The 18,656-nt window shown below is 39.5% G+C and overlaps 1 protein-coding gene across 2 annotated transcripts in view; it reads left to right on the top strand.

Annotated features, from left to right (window-relative positions):
- Nucleotides 1-4,515: 4,515 nt before the first annotated feature.
- The window catches only part of LOC126483731 (EH domain-binding protein 1), a 220,675-nt gene continuing 206,534 nt past the window's right edge, over nucleotides 4,516-18,656 (top strand). For both annotated transcript variants that reach the window (XM_050106839.1, XM_050106838.1), the window contains exons 1-2: nucleotides 4,516-4,986; nucleotides 15,508-15,715. In XM_050106839.1, the coding sequence (XP_049962796.1) occupies nucleotides 4,883-4,986; nucleotides 15,508-15,715 (312 nt within the window). In that variant the 5' untranslated portion in view covers nucleotides 4,516-4,882. The remainder of the gene's footprint in view (nucleotides 4,987-15,507; nucleotides 15,716-18,656) is intronic.

Below are 18,656 nucleotides of genomic sequence, written 5' to 3'. Positions count from 1 at the left end.
AGTGTGGCATTTTATTGCATAGTGCAAGTCTCTTTAGTTGAAGCCACTTCGGCGACCTACTTGCCAATGATGATGAAATGATGATGACAAACACACAACACTCAGTCCCCTGCCAGGATTTGAACCCAGGCCCCCTGCCTCGTAGCGGGCTGGTGTGGCCGAGCGGTTCTAGGCGCTACAGTCTGGAACCGCGCGACCGCTACGGTCGCAGGTTCGAATCCTGCCTCGGGCATGGATGTGTGTGATGTCCTTGGGTTAGTTAGGTTTAAGTAGTTCTAAGTTGTAGGGGACTGATGACCTCAGCAGTTAAGTCCCATAGTGCTCAGAGCCATTTGAACCATTTGAACCCCTGCCTCATAGTCAGCAATGATGTGGACTGAGCTACAAAGGAGGACAAAGTTTTGTAATAATAGGTTGTGAATTTTTTGTTTCTAAATAACAGTGATAATATAATCAGTTAAATAGTTACATAATTAATAGAAGGTATGTCTAGATGAGTCTCTACATGTCTACTTTTATCAAATTACACAATAATCAACCACTAGAAATTACCTTTAAGTAATGTCGTAATCCACTTATGCTTGCCTGGAGAACTTCAGGAATGAATCTTGAAATTGTGGTGGCTGATATGAAAAATAATACCGTCCAATAGCAGGCAATCTCACAGCCTTTCGAATCGTAAGAGCTAAAGCTCAACCCATAATTAAGGGGAGTAAAGAAAGTTCATGATAAGCGTTCCTGACTCTATCAACCATTCCACTTGGTCTACGAAAGTATGGGAAGCCATCACGAGGATTTCTGGTAAACATAGTCGTTTCCCAGTAGCAGCAATGCTGAAAGAGGGGTGTGTCTAAACAATGCCCAGAGACATCTCAGGTGAAGGCAGAGCATTTTTCAGTGACTACTGCCAATGCCAGCCAGGTTCAGGAGATCCACCGCTACCATACAACCATAGAGAGGGGAAAGCTGGACCTCAGATCTAACAATTCTGAGTCTCACGACTGCCGCTTCTCCATGTGGGAGTTGCATTCGGCACTGTCAGAGACTCATGATACTGCACCCAGTCATGACTAAAACCAGTACTGCATGCTTTGACATTTGCCAACAGCATCACAGAAAATCCTTCTAGACTGTTTCAATTCGATATGGCAACAGGTTAGTTTCCGAACTCATGGAGAGAGGCAATTTTGATATCCCTCCTCAAAACAGGAACGGACTGAACATGTAGCAGTAGTTATCAGAGTTTCAACATCAGTAAGGTGTAGGCTGCTACTTGGAAATACAATATTCTCGTGCAACTCCATCAATAGGGGTTTTGTAGGCAGCTTCTCATTTGCATATGGTCTTCCCTGTCTAAGCGCTTTTTTACGTCTCACGTTGGTGACGATCGGATCGTTTAGAGCAAGAGAATGGTGTCCCTCAGGGCAATGTTTTCATTGTTACCATCTTTACCATAGCTATAAAAATGGAAATGTCGTGTGGCTAGGGCCTCCCGTCGGGTAGACCGTTCGCCTAGTGCAGGTCTTTCGATTTGACGCCACTTCGGCGACCTGCGCGTCGATGGGGATGAAATGATGATGATTAGGACAACACAACACCCAGTCCCTGAGCGGAGAAAATTTCCGACCCAGCCGGGAATCGAACCCGGGCCCTTAGGATTGACAGTCTGTCACGCTGACCACTCAGCTACCAGGGCGGACACCATAGCTATAAAAAATATCACATCCACAGTAGGGAGTCCTGTCCAATGCTACTTATTTGTGGACGATTCTGCAATTTTCTGTTCCTCCTCAGGTGTTGCAACAACGACTTGTCAGTTACAATTTACAGTGCAGAGGATATAGGAGTGGGAGGCAAAGACGAATTTGCAATTTTCTGCATCAAAATGTGTGTGTGTTCATTTTAATCATTCTCACAGTATCTTCAGTTTACCTGGCTTGCATATGAGGGACACCATTCTACATTTAAAGATACAGGGATGTTTCTAGGTTTCGTTTTTGACTCTAAATTGTTGTGGTGTTTATATATCCACAGCTATAGCTTTACCAATGTTTATTATTAAGTCATTGTTATTAAAGTAACATGTTGGCCTGTCTGTGACTTCTCGTATGTTTTTTACAAGTGTTTCTTCTGAGTTTCCTGTAATTAGAACGCTTGTATCATCAGTAAATTAAAATATTTTACTGATCCTTGTGGCACACCTTATTTAACAGTCACTGGCTTGGAATTATGTTTCCTAATGACATTGTCCCTTTCCTGATCTGTTTCCATATATTGTTCCCTGTTCTTACGATAAGAGCTGAGCCAGTTGTTATGTGTTCCTCTGATGCCAAGATTTTCTAGCTTGCGTAGCAATTTGTCATGATTTATGGTGTCAAGCATTTGACAAATCTAAAAATATGTCCATGGTAAGTTTTTTGTTGTCTAATGCTAACAGCGCCTCTAATAGAAAGGAATGAACTGCTTATTCGGTTGAACACTCTGCTCTAAATCCATGTTGAGATTCTGACAGGATGCCATTATCCTCTAAGAAGTCTGTTAGTCTCTTAATGAAGAGCCATTCTAATACTTTTGAGAAAATAGACAAACGTGCCAATTATCTGTAACTGGAAATATCATCTATGTTTCCTTTCTTGTACCACGCTCGTTTCAGTTGATGTTCGTATGGGCACTGATAAGCTCTATATTGAGCGCCCCTAACGCACAAACGCAACAGTGATATGGAAGGCGCATGGACAAGGTTAAGCAACACAGTTTCTTCAAAGAATAAGAAAAAATGGAGAAGTGGTGTATGCAGTACAGCAACACAAGTGTTTTAGTGTTAATAACCTTTCACCAGTCATTTTTGTACGAAAACAGTTCTAAAGTTACTTGTAACTATTTTACAAAATACATTTTTTTATTTATGTGTACATTTTTCCAGTATGTATTTCGTAAATTAGTCTTGAATTCCTCAATCCGTTTCCCATTTATCAGTCTTTTAATTTGAAATTATTTTTAATTTTTATCATGTCGCTAAAAAATGATAAAAATTAACAATAATTGAGAATTAGAAGATTGATAAATGAAAAACTAATTGAGGAATTCAAGACTAATTTTTATCATGCCTCTGTAAAGGAAACGAAAGAAAAATTGGGAGTAGGTATTAAAACCCATGAAGAAGAAATAAAAACGTTGAGGTTCACCAATGACATTGTAATTCTGTCAGAGACAGCAAAAGACTTGGAAGAGTAGTGAACAGAATGGTCAGTGTCTTGAAAGGAGGATGTAAGATGAACATCAACAAAAGCAAAACGAGGATAATGGAATGTAGTCCAATTAAGTCTGGTGATGCTGAGGGAATTAGATTAGGAAATGAGACACTTAAAGTAGTAAGACGTTTTGCTATTTGGGGAGCAAAATAACTGATGATGGTCAAAGTAGAGTGGATATAAAATGTAGACTGGCAATGGCAAGGAAAACGTTTCTGAAGAAGAGAAATTTGTTAACATCGAGTATAGATTTAAGTGTCAGGAAGTCGTTTCAGAAAGTATTTGTATGGAGTGTAGCCATGTATGGAAGTGAAGTTTGTGGTACAACATGACTACAAGAAGGGATCGGTTGGAAGGACATGTTCTGAGGCACCAAGGGATAAAAAATCGTGAAGGGAGACCAAGAGATGAATACACTAAGCAGATTCAGAAGGACGTAGGGTGCAGTAGGTACTGGGAGATGAAGCTTGCGCAGGATAGAGTAGCATGGAGAGCTGCATCAAACCAGTCTCAGGACTGAAGACAACAACAGCAACAACATACACCTTGCTATTTAAGACCATCGCTGTCTATAAGAACATTAATAATGGATATTACGCTATGACTTTGCTGTCTCGATGCGTCCATAAAAATGTTGTCTGCAATGATGTTGCTGGTTCACGTAACTCTTCTTGTGAATTTTATTAGTAATGGACTTGGAAATAAAAGGCAGTTATACGAAGAATAGAAATTTAAATCGTAATACTCGCGTTATAGCTTCTCTTCCTTCTGCCTAAACTATGGTCTGCTATGTATTTAACGAAAGACAACTTCTGCCGAGCACTGCATATGGAATGATGTAAGACAAGGGTTTAACGTGCCATCAACTGTAAAATCACTAGAAGCGGATCCGTATGAAACATAAGACCTAGAGAACTCAGACATCAACATAGGAAATGTCAACAAACTTTCTGAAGATCTCGTATATAAGTGGTTCATTTCTATTGAAATTATGCCTCTCCACAAAGAGCGTATCTTGTGCCATGGATGTTCATCTCTAGATAGCGGCTCTACAGATGACAAAGTGAAAGGATTGTAAAAGGACTTTCAATGTCGCGACATCTATTTGCCGATACGTGGAAAGTTATGAAATACGAAGCTACGCAGAAAATTTTCGATATTATCTTGCAACGAAGCTATCACGTTATCGAGTGCGTAAACCGATTGTCATAAAGTCCCGATTATCGATGAAAGAGCAAGAACCCAGGGAGAGGGAACCAAGGACGTGTTTGACACAGAAGGGAAGCGAGTGTGCGATGAGGGAGGAAGTTTGTGGGCGTGAGTTACTGTGCCTTGTTTATCCGTGTGTTGTATTTTTAACTTGATATTGAAAGACAGGCCGTGTTACGAAATGTGCGTAGTTTGTTGTCAAGACACTGTCATCTAATCCAAGGAAATGCATTTTGCAGAATCAACAACTTAGAAATTTTTCTTTTTGTTTTGTTTTTTTGGGGAGTAAGTAAGACACTACGAGAAAGGGAAAATAAAGACGCTGAATAGTTATCACAGTGCTTCACTCTTCGTTTGGATGATTCACTGGGAAGTGCGATGTACACTGGCATGTCGAGGATGAGAGGACTGTATTTATAAACATGACTTCTGTGTGGAAAAGACTGCAGCGAGTTAACAAGAGAGCAGCAAAATTTCAGTTTACTATTTCCTATCACCAGCTAACGTTAGAGACTACTTCGAAATGGTGAGTTAACCCGTTGAAATAATATAACTTTTGCGATTATATATTCTCCTGTCATTTTAATACTTCCAAATTCATTCAGTAAATTTCCTTCGATCTTTCAGCGTCCCATTTATACGCTTCGCGTGTTTGTTATGATTGTGCACATAATGAGGAGTTTTATGGTTTGACGTGCCAAAAATTAAATGTGCTAAATCAAATGACAGTTTAAAAGTGTAGTGTATATGAATCGCCAAATAATCAAATCCATGACCGACCATCAAATAGGTTTTGCATATTTTAGTTTGGACACCAATGCTTTGACTAAAATTCAGTGATATGTAATGCGATGAAACGACGAACATTATCGTCCTCTATTTATGACGATGCTCTACCCATGAACAATTTGTGTATGCTATGGACTCCTTGAAATAACCAGCATTGGAAACTTCTAAGATTGTTTGATGTGTTAACTTTTTTTTTTTTCACAGAGATATATTTCAGAGGTGCTTGAATAATCTGCCAATTCGTGCCTTGCCTTAATATGCACTTGACTTGCTGTGATGATGCAGCAATGTTGAGTCTTCAGTAATTCACTTGCATCATTTTTCGAAGTTTCATGTGGTCATACTTTTAACACAAAATATATACTGCTGCTGATCGTTTTCAGTTTCAGTGTAAAAACAAGAAAAAAAATCTGTGTGGTGATTCTTCAGTGTCTCGTGGCATATTTGTTGATCGAACAGTTCATGGGTGTATTGATGGTTCATAGTGTCCAGCGAGTCTGTTGCACACTGTGAACTGGCAGTACACCTGTGGGCTGTTGGATCAGAATATGTGATGTTCATGTTTTTTCTGTCAGTGTTACTTCAGTTTGAGGCTTAGCTGTTCTTTGTTTGCATGTGTTAGTAAAGGACTCAAAGGCTGTGATATGACTTCCTGACGTAGTTCAACAGTGTTGGTATACGCTTCACGGCACCTAGATGATGACTTTAGGAAAAGTTGCTTAGTGATGAAAAGAGAATAAGTGTGTATCTGGAGTACTTCAGGTGTTTAGTGTGTTGGTTTGGATCATGTGGATATATAATAAAGTTGATGGTTAAGGCTATATGGGTACCTTCAGTTCCAGTATGCATCTGGTGTGTACGAAAAATGCAATCTCCATGCTGTTAGCATATGTATTGTCATCAAATTTATAGGCCCTACATTGATTGAAACAACTTTCTACTCACACAGCCAGCTCCTTCCAAATCTAAATAAATTATCATCTTCAGTGTGGCTCATGTATGGGAAATTATGCCAAAAAAAATTGTATAGTTAGTTGTTCGTAAACCCACTTCCCATTATAAGAGAGTAATTTGATTTGCAGAGTACTTTCATAACACTGCAGAAATAGTAACATTGTGTATGTATGCCTATCTAAAAAACTATACCTTTCACTATTTTTTTCTAAGTAACAGAGTAAAACACCTTACTGAAGTGGATTTATACCTTCCAAAGTCAAAATGTTTAGTACATACAGCAGTATGCGCATATGAATGTAAAGGTGACGACCCCCTTTTAACTGTTGGAACTGATAGTTCTTCCTCCTTAAGCAGAGAGGTGGATCAGTGGTGGGGAATGACTCTTTAGTGGTGTTGAAGTGTGTGTGCTTTGCTGTATGTTCAGAAGACATTAATCTTCTAAAGGCCGCCCCCCCTCTTCCCTGCCTTGAATACTTATTTGTGGTGGCAGACTGATCCGTAATATTGTAACAGAATATTCTCAAATGATATTCCATGAAACCCAAAGAAATTCTGGCTTGTATGCAAAGGCTGTTAGCAGATCAAAAGTCAGTATCCAGCTCTTAGCGAATGAGACAGGAACTGAAATTGATGGTAGCAAAGCAAAAGCTGAAATGCTGAACTCTGTTTTCAAATGTTCCTTAAAAAAGGAAAACCCAGGTGAACAGCCCCAAGTTGATCCTCGTACCACTGAAAAGATGAATGAAATGAGTGTTAGTGTCAGTAGTGATGAGAAACAGCTGAAATCGTTAAAACTGGACAAAGGTCTAGGGCTCGATGGAATCCCTATAAGATTCTAGACCAAATTTGTGGCCGAGTTAGCCCTTCTTCTGTCAATCATCTATTGTAGATCCCTCAAACAAAAAGATGTGCCCTGTTCATGGAAAAAAGCGGAGGTCACATCTGTCTGCAAGAAGGGTAGTAGAAGCTATCCACAAAAAGACCATCCAATATCCTTCGCATCAATTTGTTGTAGAATCTTAGAACATATTCTAAGCACAAACAGAATGAGATATCTCAATCAGAATGATCTCCTCAATGTCAACCAGCGTGGATTCCAGGAACTGAACTGAAAGTCTCTTGAACTCTGCCAAGAAAAACTGTTAACCAAGTTTCAAGAACCGGCTTTAATTGATGACTATAGGAACATGCTACAACCCCCTACATATTGCTCACATAGGGACCATGGGATTCTTCCCACACTCCTTACATGAATGGAACAGGAAGAAACTCCACTAATGGTACAATGGAAAGTACCCTCTGCCATGCAACTCACGGTGGTTTGCAGAGTATAGATGTAGATATAGTGCAGTCTGAGGTCTAGTTTAGGTTGGGAGGTGACAATTTGGGTGACACTTTAATTGTGAGTTGGCAAAGCCAGTGAGTGTGAAAGTATATTGTCTGGTTGTGGGAACGAATTGACTGGTAGCAAAGCATAATGTTAATGTCTGTGCCATATTGAAAAACTAAAGGGCTTCAAATATGTAAATTTCACCAGTAATGGAGCTCCAAAGCGTATTATGTGGAGTGGTGCTGTAACAGAACTTCATTGTCTAGAGCATCTTTTGGTACATGCCCTACAGCAGCAACTGCTCGTAATTTTATTTCAAAGTGTAAGAGGCTGACTTGACTACAGTAAGATAGTTGAAATGAATGTAGGTTGCGGTGATTAAGCAGAAATGGAGAGGCTTGTAGAAAATAGACTAGAGTGGACGCTTACATCAAACCATTCTTAAGGTTGAAGGCACAACAAAAACACTTCCAACATAGCTGATAAATAAACTACTAATACCACTATTTGTCTATCCACCAATTTCTCTTCTTTTTCCGATACACACAAATGGCAGTTGCCTCCCCCCATCTAACCACTCCCTCTGTACTTACAGAAAACAAATTGATATAGATTAAAAAAAAAGCAATAGAAACTATCATATAGAATATGATTTCTCTGTGCTGTTCTGTAGTTTTTTGCTTGTTCCTATCAGAAGGTTGTAAACAGCCATCCCCATACAGCTTACAGCTCACGTTCAACATGTTACAAACATATTGTTACTACAGAATGTCTGTTTTGCTAAACAAAGTTTCTTCTCAACTCATTTATAGATTTTTAACAGCCATCACTACACGTGTAGCTTCAGGCACAATCTGCATGACTCTGTTATTGCATTCTCCTGCCTTACTACACATATGAAGGCCTTGTTGGCTAATGTAACAAGGCCAGGTCAGTCGGTCATCACTGTTGCCTATACAACTAAGAAGGCTGTTGCAACCCTTCAGGGGGTCGACAGAAGTGTCTGATCCCGCGTGTCGGCTTTGACCCATGACATAAGGTTGTTGTTGTGTGACGTCATGATGGCGCGGAGTTTGGTTTGTGAGTGTGGTGTGTTTGTAGATGTCGTCGTGTTGTGTTTTGTTGTGCTCTCTGGTGGTATGTTTAGGGCTTTCGTTTGTGTGGTGTCATGGGCTCAGTTTGGTCTTGCTCATTATACGGAATTGTTCAAGTGTTGGCTGTGTTTGTAGTGGAATTCGTTTCAGTGAGTTAACGATTTAGTGGTTTTGTGTGAAGGTTAATTTAGTGCTGTTTGCTGTAGGTCGTGTGGTAATTTTAGTAAATTAATCGGTTGTCGTTTTTGTTCAGGAATGGATATGAAGGATAAAATTAATAGTGCGCGTCTACGGGAAATGTTGGGAAACACTGCTTTGGAACTTACAAAGTTTTTACAGCTGTTTGGTTTAATTGCCGAGATCGCCAAGTGCTCTATTTTTGGCGAAGAAATGAAGTTGGCTAAAGTTCCAGCGTCTCGGACCAGGGACTGTGGCACTGTCGAAAGGATGACATTTGGCGTTCCATACGGCGTGGTTCCTGGTTCGAGAAGTCTAGGTTGGGTATGCGCGAGATTGTATTGGTGACTTATTATTTTTGTTATAGATCCCCACACAGTTTTTGCGCGCATGAGACTGGTGCGAGTGAGAGGAGTGTGCTTGATTGGTTTTCTTTTTGCTGTGAAGTGTGATCTGAGTTTATTAAGTACAGGGGTAAGTTGGGGGGGGGGGCATGGGGTGGTTGTGGAGGTGGAAGAGTCGCAGTTTGGGAAAAGGAAATTTGGGAGGGGTAAGTCTGTGGTTGGTGTCTGGGTGTGGGAGGCTGTTGTTCCGGGGGGGGGGGGGGGGTGTTCTGAATGTGTTTTTAGGGTTGTGGAAGGGAGGTCTAAGGTGGAATTAGTGGGGTTAATTGAGGAGTACATAAAACTGGGGTCCACAGTAGTTTCAAATGCATTTTCTTCATATAGGAGTTTGGGTGAGAGGGGGATTCAATCATTTAGTCGTTAACCATAGCTTAGAGTTCAAAAATTATGAGACGGGGGCTTGCTCAAATACAATAGAGAGGATGTGAGGGGTTGTTAAGTCAGTTCTAGGAGACCTTCAGTCTCATTTATATGAGTATTGTTGGCAGAAGAGTGTCCATGAGGGCTAGTGTGTTTCTCGAGTTTTTTTAAGGGCTGTTAGTAAACTGTATAGGCTGAAAGTGGTTAGTTTGGGTGGGTGGGTTGGTGGGTGGTTGGCTGCATCTCAGGATGGGGTGGGTGGTTAATTTCGTGTTAGTGTTTGTGAGGGGGGGGGGGGGGGAGGGACTGTGCTGGTTTGTGTTTTAGTTTTGGAGGATCTATTTTGTTGAGTTGTAGTGTGTGACTGAGATTTTCTTATGTTGCGTTTGGTTTTTGTTTGTGGGTTTTCTATTTTGGGGTTAGGGGGGAGGTTGGGTTGCTTGGGGGGAGGGGGTTGAGGTGTGGGTGGGTTGGGTCTTTCTTTTGGTTGAGTATTTTTTCGTTAGTGTGTGTGTGTGTGTGTGTGTGTGTGTGTGTGTGTGTGTGTGTGTGTGTGTGTGTGTGTGAGCGCGCGCGCGAGATTGTGGTGACCAACCTAGTTTGTGGAACTGGAACTTTTTTGTGGTAAGTTTTTATTTTTTTGTTATTAGTGTATGTGTTGGGGTTGAAGGAAGTGTTTTATTGTAATGAGTGGCTGTGAATGTTGGTATTGGTATCAGGAGATGTTTTTGAGCTATATACGTCAAGGGTAGTGTTTGATCCTAATTTGTGGGATAGGGAGCTGCTGTTGAGCTATATAGGTCAAGGGAAGTGTTCGATCCCAATTTATGGGATCGGGAACTGCTGCTGAGATATATGTTGTTGTTGTTGTTGTGGTCTTCAGTCCTGAGACTGGTTTGTTGCAGCTCTCCATGCTACTCTATGCTGTGCAAGCTTCTTCATCTCCCAGTATCTACTGCAACCTACATCCTTCTGAATCTGCTTAGTGTATTCATCTCTTGGTCTCCCTCTACGATTTTTCCCCCTCCACACTGCCCTCCAATGCTAAATTTGTGATCCCCTGATGCCTCAGCACATGTCCTACCAACCTGTCCCTTCTTCTTGTCAAGTTGTGCCACAAACTCCTCTTCTCCCCAATTCTATTCAATACCTCCTCATTAGTTATGTGATCTACCCATCTAATCTTCAGCATTCTTCTGTAGCACCACATTTCAAAAGCTTCTATTCTCTTCTTGTCCAAACTATTTATCATCCATGTTTCACTTCCATACATTGCTACACTCCATACAAATACTTTCAGAAACGACTTCCTGACACTTAAATCTATACTCGATGTTATCAAATTTCTCTTCTTCAGAAACGCTTTCCTTGCCATTGCCAGTCTACATTTTATATCCTTTCTACTTCGACCATCATTGGTTATTTTGCTCCTCAAATAGCAAAACTCCTTTACTACTTTAAGTGTCTCATTTCCTAATCTAATCCCCTCAGCATCACCTGACTTAATTGGACTACATTCCATTATCCTCGTTTTGCTTTTGTTGATGTTCATCTTATATCCTCCTTTCAAGACGCTGTCCATTCCGTTCAACTGCTCTTCCAAGTCCTTTGCTGTCTCTGACAGAATTACAATATCATCGGCAAACCTCAAAAGGCTACAACCCTGTCTCACTCCCTTCCCAACCACTGCTTCCCTTTCGTGCCCCTCCACTCTTATAACTGCCATCTGGTTTCTGTACAGATTGTAAATAGCCTTTCGCTCCCTGTATTTTACCCCTGCCACCTTTAGAATTTGAAAGAGAGTATTACAGTCAACAGTGTCAAAAGCTTTCTCTGAGTCTACAAATGCTAGAAACGTAGGTTAGCCTTTCCTTAATCTTTCTTCTAAGATAAGTCATAAGGTCAGTATTGCCTCACGTGTTCCAATATTTCTACGGAATCCAAACTGATCTTCCCCGAGGTCGGCTTCTACCGGTTTTTCCATTCATCTGTTAAGATTTCGTGTTAGTATTTTGCAGCTGTGACTTATTAAACTGATAGTTCAGTAATTTTCAAATCGCTCAACACCTGCTTTCTTTGGGATTTGAATTATTATATTCTTCTTGAAGTCTGAGGGTCATTCAGCTGTCTCATAAATCTTGCTCACCAGATGGTGGAGTTTTGTCAGGACTGGCTCTCCCAAGGCTGTCAGTAGTTCCAATGGAATGTTGTCTACTCGCGCGGCCTTGTTCGACTCAGGTCTTTCAGTGCTCTGTCAAACTCTTCACGCAGTATCATATCTCCCATTTCATCTTCATCTACCTCCTCTTCCATTTCTATAATATTGTCCAGAAGTACATCGCCCTTGTATAGACCCTCTATATACTCCTTCCACCTTTCTGCTTTCCCTTCTTTGCTTAGAACTGGGTTTGGAAATCAAAGCTCTTGATATTCATGCAAGTGGTTCTCCTTTCTCCAAAGGTCTCTTTAATTTTCCTGTAGGCAGTATCTATCTTACCCCTAGTGAGATAAGCCTCTACATCCTTACATTTATCCTCTAGCCATCCCTGCTTAGCCATTTTACACTTCCTGTCGATCTCATTTTTGAGACGTTTATATTCCTTTTTGCCTGCTTCATTTATTGCATTTTTATATTTTCTCCTTTCATCAATTAAATTCAATATTTCTTCTGTTACCCAAGGGCTTCTACTAGCCATCATCTTTTTACCTACTTGATCCTCTGCTGCCTTCACTACTTCATCCCTCAAAGCTACTCATTCTTCTTCTACTGTATTTCTTTCCCCCATTCCTGTCAATTGTTCCCTTATGCTCTACCTGAAACTCTGTACTACCTCTGGTTTAGTCAGTTTATCCAGGTCCCACCTCCTTAAATTCCCACCTTTTTGCAGTTTCTTCAGTTTTCATCTACAGTTCATAACCATTAGATTGTGGTCAGTCCACATCTGCCCCTGGAAATGTCTTACAATTTAAAACCTGATTCCTAAATCTCTGTCTTACCATCATATAATCTATCTGATACCTACTAGTTCTCCAGGATTCTTCCATGTATACAACCTTCTTTTAAGATTCTTGAACCAAGTGTTAGCTATGATTAGGTTATGCTCTGTGCAAAATTCTACCAGGTGGTTTCCTCTTTCATTTCTTAACCCCAATCCGTCTTCACCTATCATGTTTCCTTCTCTCCCTTTTCCTACTCTTGAATTCCAGTCACCCATGACTATTAAATTTTCGTCTCCCTTTACTACCTGAATAATTTCTTTAATCTCATCATACATTTCATCAATTTCTTCATCATCTGCAGAGCTAGTTGGCATATAAACGTGTACTACTGTAGTAGGCATGGGCTTCGTGTCTATCTTAGCCACAATAATCCATTCACTATGCTGTTTGTAGTAGCTTACCCGCATTCTTACTTTTTTATTCATTATTAAACCTACTCCTGCATTACCTCTATTTGATTTTATATTTATAACCCTGTATTCACCTGACCAAAAGTCTTGTTCCTCCTGCCACCGAACTTCACTAATTCCCACTATATCTAACTTTAACCTATCCATTTCCCTTTTTAAATTTTCTAACCTACCTGCCCGATTAAGGGATCTGACATTCCACACTCCGATCCGTAGAACGTCAGTTTTCTTTCTCCTGATAACAACGTCCTCTTGAGTAGTCCCTGCCCAGAGATCGAATGGGGGACTATTTTACCTCCTGAATATTTTACCCAAGAGGACGCCATCATCATTTAACCATACAGTAAAGCTGCATGCCCTCGGGAAAAATTATGTCTGTAGTTTCCCCTTGCTTTCAGCCGTTTGCAGTACCAGCACAGCAAGGCCGTTTTGGTTAGTGTTACAAGGCCAGATCAGTCAATCATCCAGACTGTTGCCCCTGCAACTACTGAAAAGGCTGCTGCCCCTCTTCAGGAACCACACGTTTGTCTGGCCTCTCAACAGATACCCCTCCGTTGTGGTTGCACCTACGGTACGGCCATCTGTATCGCTGAGGCACGCAAGCTTCCCCACCAACGGCAAGGTCCATGGTTCTCGGGGGGGGGGGGGGGGGGGGCGGAGCTGAGCTATATAGGTCAAGGGAAGTGTTCGATCCCAATTTATGGAATCGGGAGCTGTTGAGCTATATAGGTCAAGGGAAGTGTCCGATTCCAGATGATATTGTGTTTAGTGGAATTTGAGGAGTTTAGTGATGTCGGTTTTTTTCATCGTTTTGTTTGGGGGTGGGTGTCTAAACTTGTTTGTATTTAGTTTGTCCCCACCCAAAAACCCCCAGTTTCCCCCGCATGCCCCGTTAGTGTCATTAGGCTTTTTGTGGAACGTGTGTGTGTTTGTTTTTCGATGTATTTTCATCCTCATAATGTGTACGTACCGACTTTATATGCGCCATATTGGAATCGTGGTTTATGTTCATTTCCGCCATATTTGAGACGCCATGGTTCAAAGGAGACGGGCGGGATTGGATGCTTCCGTATTTCCCCTTCAGGTAATGTATTTAGTCTGGCCTGCCTCCAGGTACCACTCTGGTGTGGTTGCATCTGTGCACAATTTATCTGTATTGATGAGGCACACAAGCAATCCCACCGTGGTTTGTGAAGGAGATGGGGTTAATGGAATTCAGAGCACTTCCATGTAACATAAAGAAAGAAATTTATAATTCTGCCTGTTCGAAAGAATATTAAGTACATACTTCATTAGTAACTCCTACTAATTATTGTTGCTTCTTATCCCAGGCTTTGAGTGACTTTTCTGAACTCCACCCCTTTTCTTAAACTTCTCCAGGCCTTTTCCTTCACCCTTGTTTCTTTCCCTTCCAGCCTCCTACCATAAGAAGGAGCCACTGGCTCCAGAAACACCTTTTTATATGTAAGTTCTCCTGCCGCCTCCTGGTGAGTAGATTTTTTATCTATGCAATTATGTTAAATTATCTAATTATTTAGATCAAACGATTAAACATTTCTATTATCTACATGCCAAATGGCAATGTTCATTTTAAAGCAAGAAATAAGTGTTAATATATTATAAACATTCATGAGTGTAGGTATTTATTTTATTTGATAAATAGCTGAATATAAAAGTATAGCCTATATTTAAATAACAATATAAGATAAATATAAGGTATTTAATATAATGGGGGAAGCAGCAGTATTCTGTTTGTAAATATAGAATAGTCATTAGGTTTATTTTTCATTTAAGTAGCATAAATGATTTCAGTAAATACTTATTTGAACACAGAATGCTTATTGCTTCCAGTCTATACGTACTCCAAGTAGACTGCTTGTATGTGCCAAACAGAATAGCCAGAAATATGAAATTAGATCAGATGTGCATTCTTATGGGACCATAAACTGGAAATTACTGGACATACCTTGGCCTAGGCTAAGTAAAGTCGAAACAAATTGTTTACCTGTTGCTTAAATATTTTTCAATAATGTTCCATGTGACACAAGGAATTGCATTGTGGTGGAGTGTTCGTTGAAAGTAAAAGCTTTCTGTAAAACAAATTATTTTGTAGCCAATCAAAAACTATTTTCGTTTTTTACAAATGTGACAGCGAACAAAGAAAGTTGTATGTTATTGCATATATGTGCTTTAGATGCACGCAAATCATTTACATTATTACATATGTATTGATATGATGTAAACCACCACAATCATTTACAGGCAAATAAATCTGCTTTAAATTTAAATTTCTTGTTATTAAGTGGGTCAAATGTAGTTGGTGTAAACAGAGTAGTATAAATCTTTGTTAATACAGTGTGCAGATTAAATCTGAGAGAGTTGCTACTCTTTTATTAATGTATTCCTTGATTTACTTCATAGTCCTGAAAGTTCTTCACAACACAATGAATTAATGATGAGTCTTTTTCTGGGAGAAATTAAATTAACAGATAATAGACGGCTAACAATGAAATTTTTTTCTTTCAGGAAGCCAACAAAATTAAGTGTTGTATGGACTCGCCGAAGTCGACGTGTTGTAACAGAGCCCTTGGCGTGGGAACCAACCATGAAAGATCCACTCCGTGGTGTTGTCGTGTGGGCAGTTCCAGAGAATAAAGAAATCACAGTAACGTTATTCAAAGATCCAAGAACACAGGAGCTGGAAGACAAGGACTGGACTTTTCTAGTTGAAGATGTAAGCTTTGCTGTAGTGTTAAATTTCTTCACTAATTGCTACCCTTGGTATCAATAAATAAATTAAAGGAGAACGCTGTGTTCGAGAAATGATACACAGCACCATTATGAAAAAACTTGGCTGACAGTGCTGTGATACTTGTTTTGTTGACCTTCATAATTAACTGTGGTGTTAATGGTATGTTCAGTAATAATATGATGTTCATTGAAGACTCAGTTATGTGTCAGTTTCTTTGTTTTATTTACTGCTGTGCATGCAAATACCAATTTTCATAAGTCTTTAGTTGCAGATGGTTATAAGTATAATTATTTAAAGTGGTAGATACGCAGAGTGGGTAAAGTGTCTTCAGAATCCCTTGCCATTCATCTACAGTTTAATCAGCTCAGGGATGTTGTAATATGAAGGCAGAATAAAGAATGAAAGGAAAACATGAGAGCTGTTAAAGCAGTGTCTAGCCAGTCATCCACGCACTTTCTTAGAGAACAGAAAGATTTTCTCTCTTTTTCAGTTCCAATCAGAAAGGAAAACATGAGAGCTGTTAAAGCAGTGTCTAGCCAGTCATTTACGCACTTTCTTAGAGAACAGAGAGATTTTCTCTCTTTTTTCAGTTCCAATCATTTCACTAGATTTTGTGTCCCAAGAGAGAAGAAACAGTATCAGAAAGTAATGGAAATAATAACATTATCTGCAAAATGTGAAAAGAAACAAGGCCCTCTTCTGAACTAATCATGAGTAAATTAATTCTTTGACAAGTATATAATTTCTTCCCTTCGTTTATGACATGAAATTTGTTTTACAACGAAGTGAGGAAATTTGCCTTTTTAGGATTCTATAACTAAATAGAACTTACTCTACTGATTACAACAGTGAGGAGCTTTGCAACTGTGTACATTAAATTCTGACACAACAGATGCAACACTTCACAAAATTCAAAAGGTAGCTAGCTTTCAGAACAATTACGAACTCATATTGTCTGTCACCAGTGGTTGGTTGAAATTACAGTTAGTGTTAGTGACTGAGTTTAGTGAACTGCAGCAGCAGCCAAGCTTAATGCTGCAGCCTGTTTTGACAATTGTAACGTGATAATTGTCACACTAATGATCGAATTATTAAAAAGTTTCAGCATTTTAAAATAATTGGCTATGTTTCATCTTTCTTAATTTAAATTCCTCACAAAATTCATAAAGGATTGAATTTAATTAAATGTTAATCTGTGCTTACTCTGAGTCCTTACAAGTTTACACAGTAAGTACATTTCTACTTGGCTTTATTTGAAGCCTGTATTACTTGTTGCAGTGCTTCTACTTCTGGGATGATTTTAGTTAGTTGAGTACAGCTTCTTCTGTAGCACTGATTCTATCCAAAGAAGCCTCCACTTTTTGAAGTATCATTTAACCAAATGTTGGAATTTGCTTTTTTTTATTTTTCTGAATCTTTTTAAACTTCCATTACTTCTTATTTGCAAAACCATACAGTTGTTAGACACGACCTCCTTCTATGTGGCTATTCATTGTATATTGTGCCTAGTCTTAGAAGATGAGTTGAAGTAAGGATACTTCCCATATTTTTCATTCGTAGATTTACAGGAAGTTTGACAATTTTAGCAGAATACACACTTTCAAATTCTGAAGGTAGTAAGTATAAAATGCAGGGAGGGAAAAATTATTTCCTACATGTACACAAATGTGGCTGCGCTTATGATTCAAAGGACACGACGGTGGTTGGGAGTGGAGTGATGCAGTGTTGTAGTCTATTGCTCTTATTATTCAATCTGTAAATTGAACAAACAATAGAGGAAACCAAGGATGAATTTGGAAAGGAAGTAGAGGTTCAGGAAGAAGAAATTATAACTTCAAGATATGCCAATGGCATTGTAATCATGTTTCAGACAGCAAAGGACTTGGATTATAGGTTGAATGGAATAGTGTGTCAGCAATGGGATATGAGATGAACATCAACAAAAGTAAAACAAAGGTAATGGAATGGAGCTGAATTAAACCATCAGTAGTTCTGTATTCAAACTAACTGGATTGCAATGATAAAATCATTAAACATTGGGCAAGGAGTGATGTTATTGCTCATATGATGCATTTCAGAATTTATCCATCGTCGGATACCTACAAAAAGTCAGATACAAAAATATTTAATATAGCGTAGTAATGGATGTCTATAGCACTCCACCTGGAACAAACTGTAATACATCTAATCAAAAGTGATTGCTGCATGTAGATGTAATGTTTCCAGTTGTATGTGAAACAAACATTTGCATACTGCTGAGATAATTCTGCAGAGTGCGGAACAAGAAGACATCTTTGCCTCCAGGAGGCGTTACAAAATGTATAGTGGTACCAAGGCGCATAAACTACTGTTTATTATACCATGTGCCTGATAGCTATGGACCAACTTATAATAAAAGAAATGTTTTCATTACATAAATGGTAATACTACACAAGAATGCTGAAGAGTAATTTGGTAGATTGCATAACTAATCAGAAAGTACTGAATAGAATTGGGGAGAAAAGAAATTTATTGAAAAACTTGGTGAAAAGAAGGGATCAGTGATACGACATATCCTGAGGCACCAAGGACTAATGGGGTGGACTGAGATGGAGGGGGGAGGGAGTAAAAACTGTAGAGGGATACCTAGGCAAGAGTACAGTAAGCAGGTTAAAATAGATGTAGAATATAGTCGTCATTCGAAGATGGAGATATTTGCACAGTATAGGATAGTGTGGATAGTTTGATAGGGCAGTGTCTCCTTGTTCATAAACAGTGTGTTGGATAGAGCGAGCTGCAATCTATTATTGTTTGCTGATGTTTCAGTTGTACGTGGTGGGAATATTTTGTCAGTGACTGTAGAGGGAGTCAGGATGGCACGAACAGAATCTATATTGAGTGTGATGAATGGCAGTTTTGATTTAAATGTGGGTGCTGCAGATGG

This window comes from Schistocerca serialis, chromosome 6 (genome assembly GCF_023864345.2).
Source record: "Schistocerca serialis cubense isolate TAMUIC-IGC-003099 chromosome 6, iqSchSeri2.2, whole genome shotgun sequence".
Classification (NCBI taxonomy): Eukaryota; Metazoa; Arthropoda; class Insecta; order Orthoptera; family Acrididae; genus Schistocerca; species Schistocerca serialis.
Note: the sequence above shows the minus strand (reverse complement) of the source record. Positions and strands in the feature narration are given on the sequence as shown.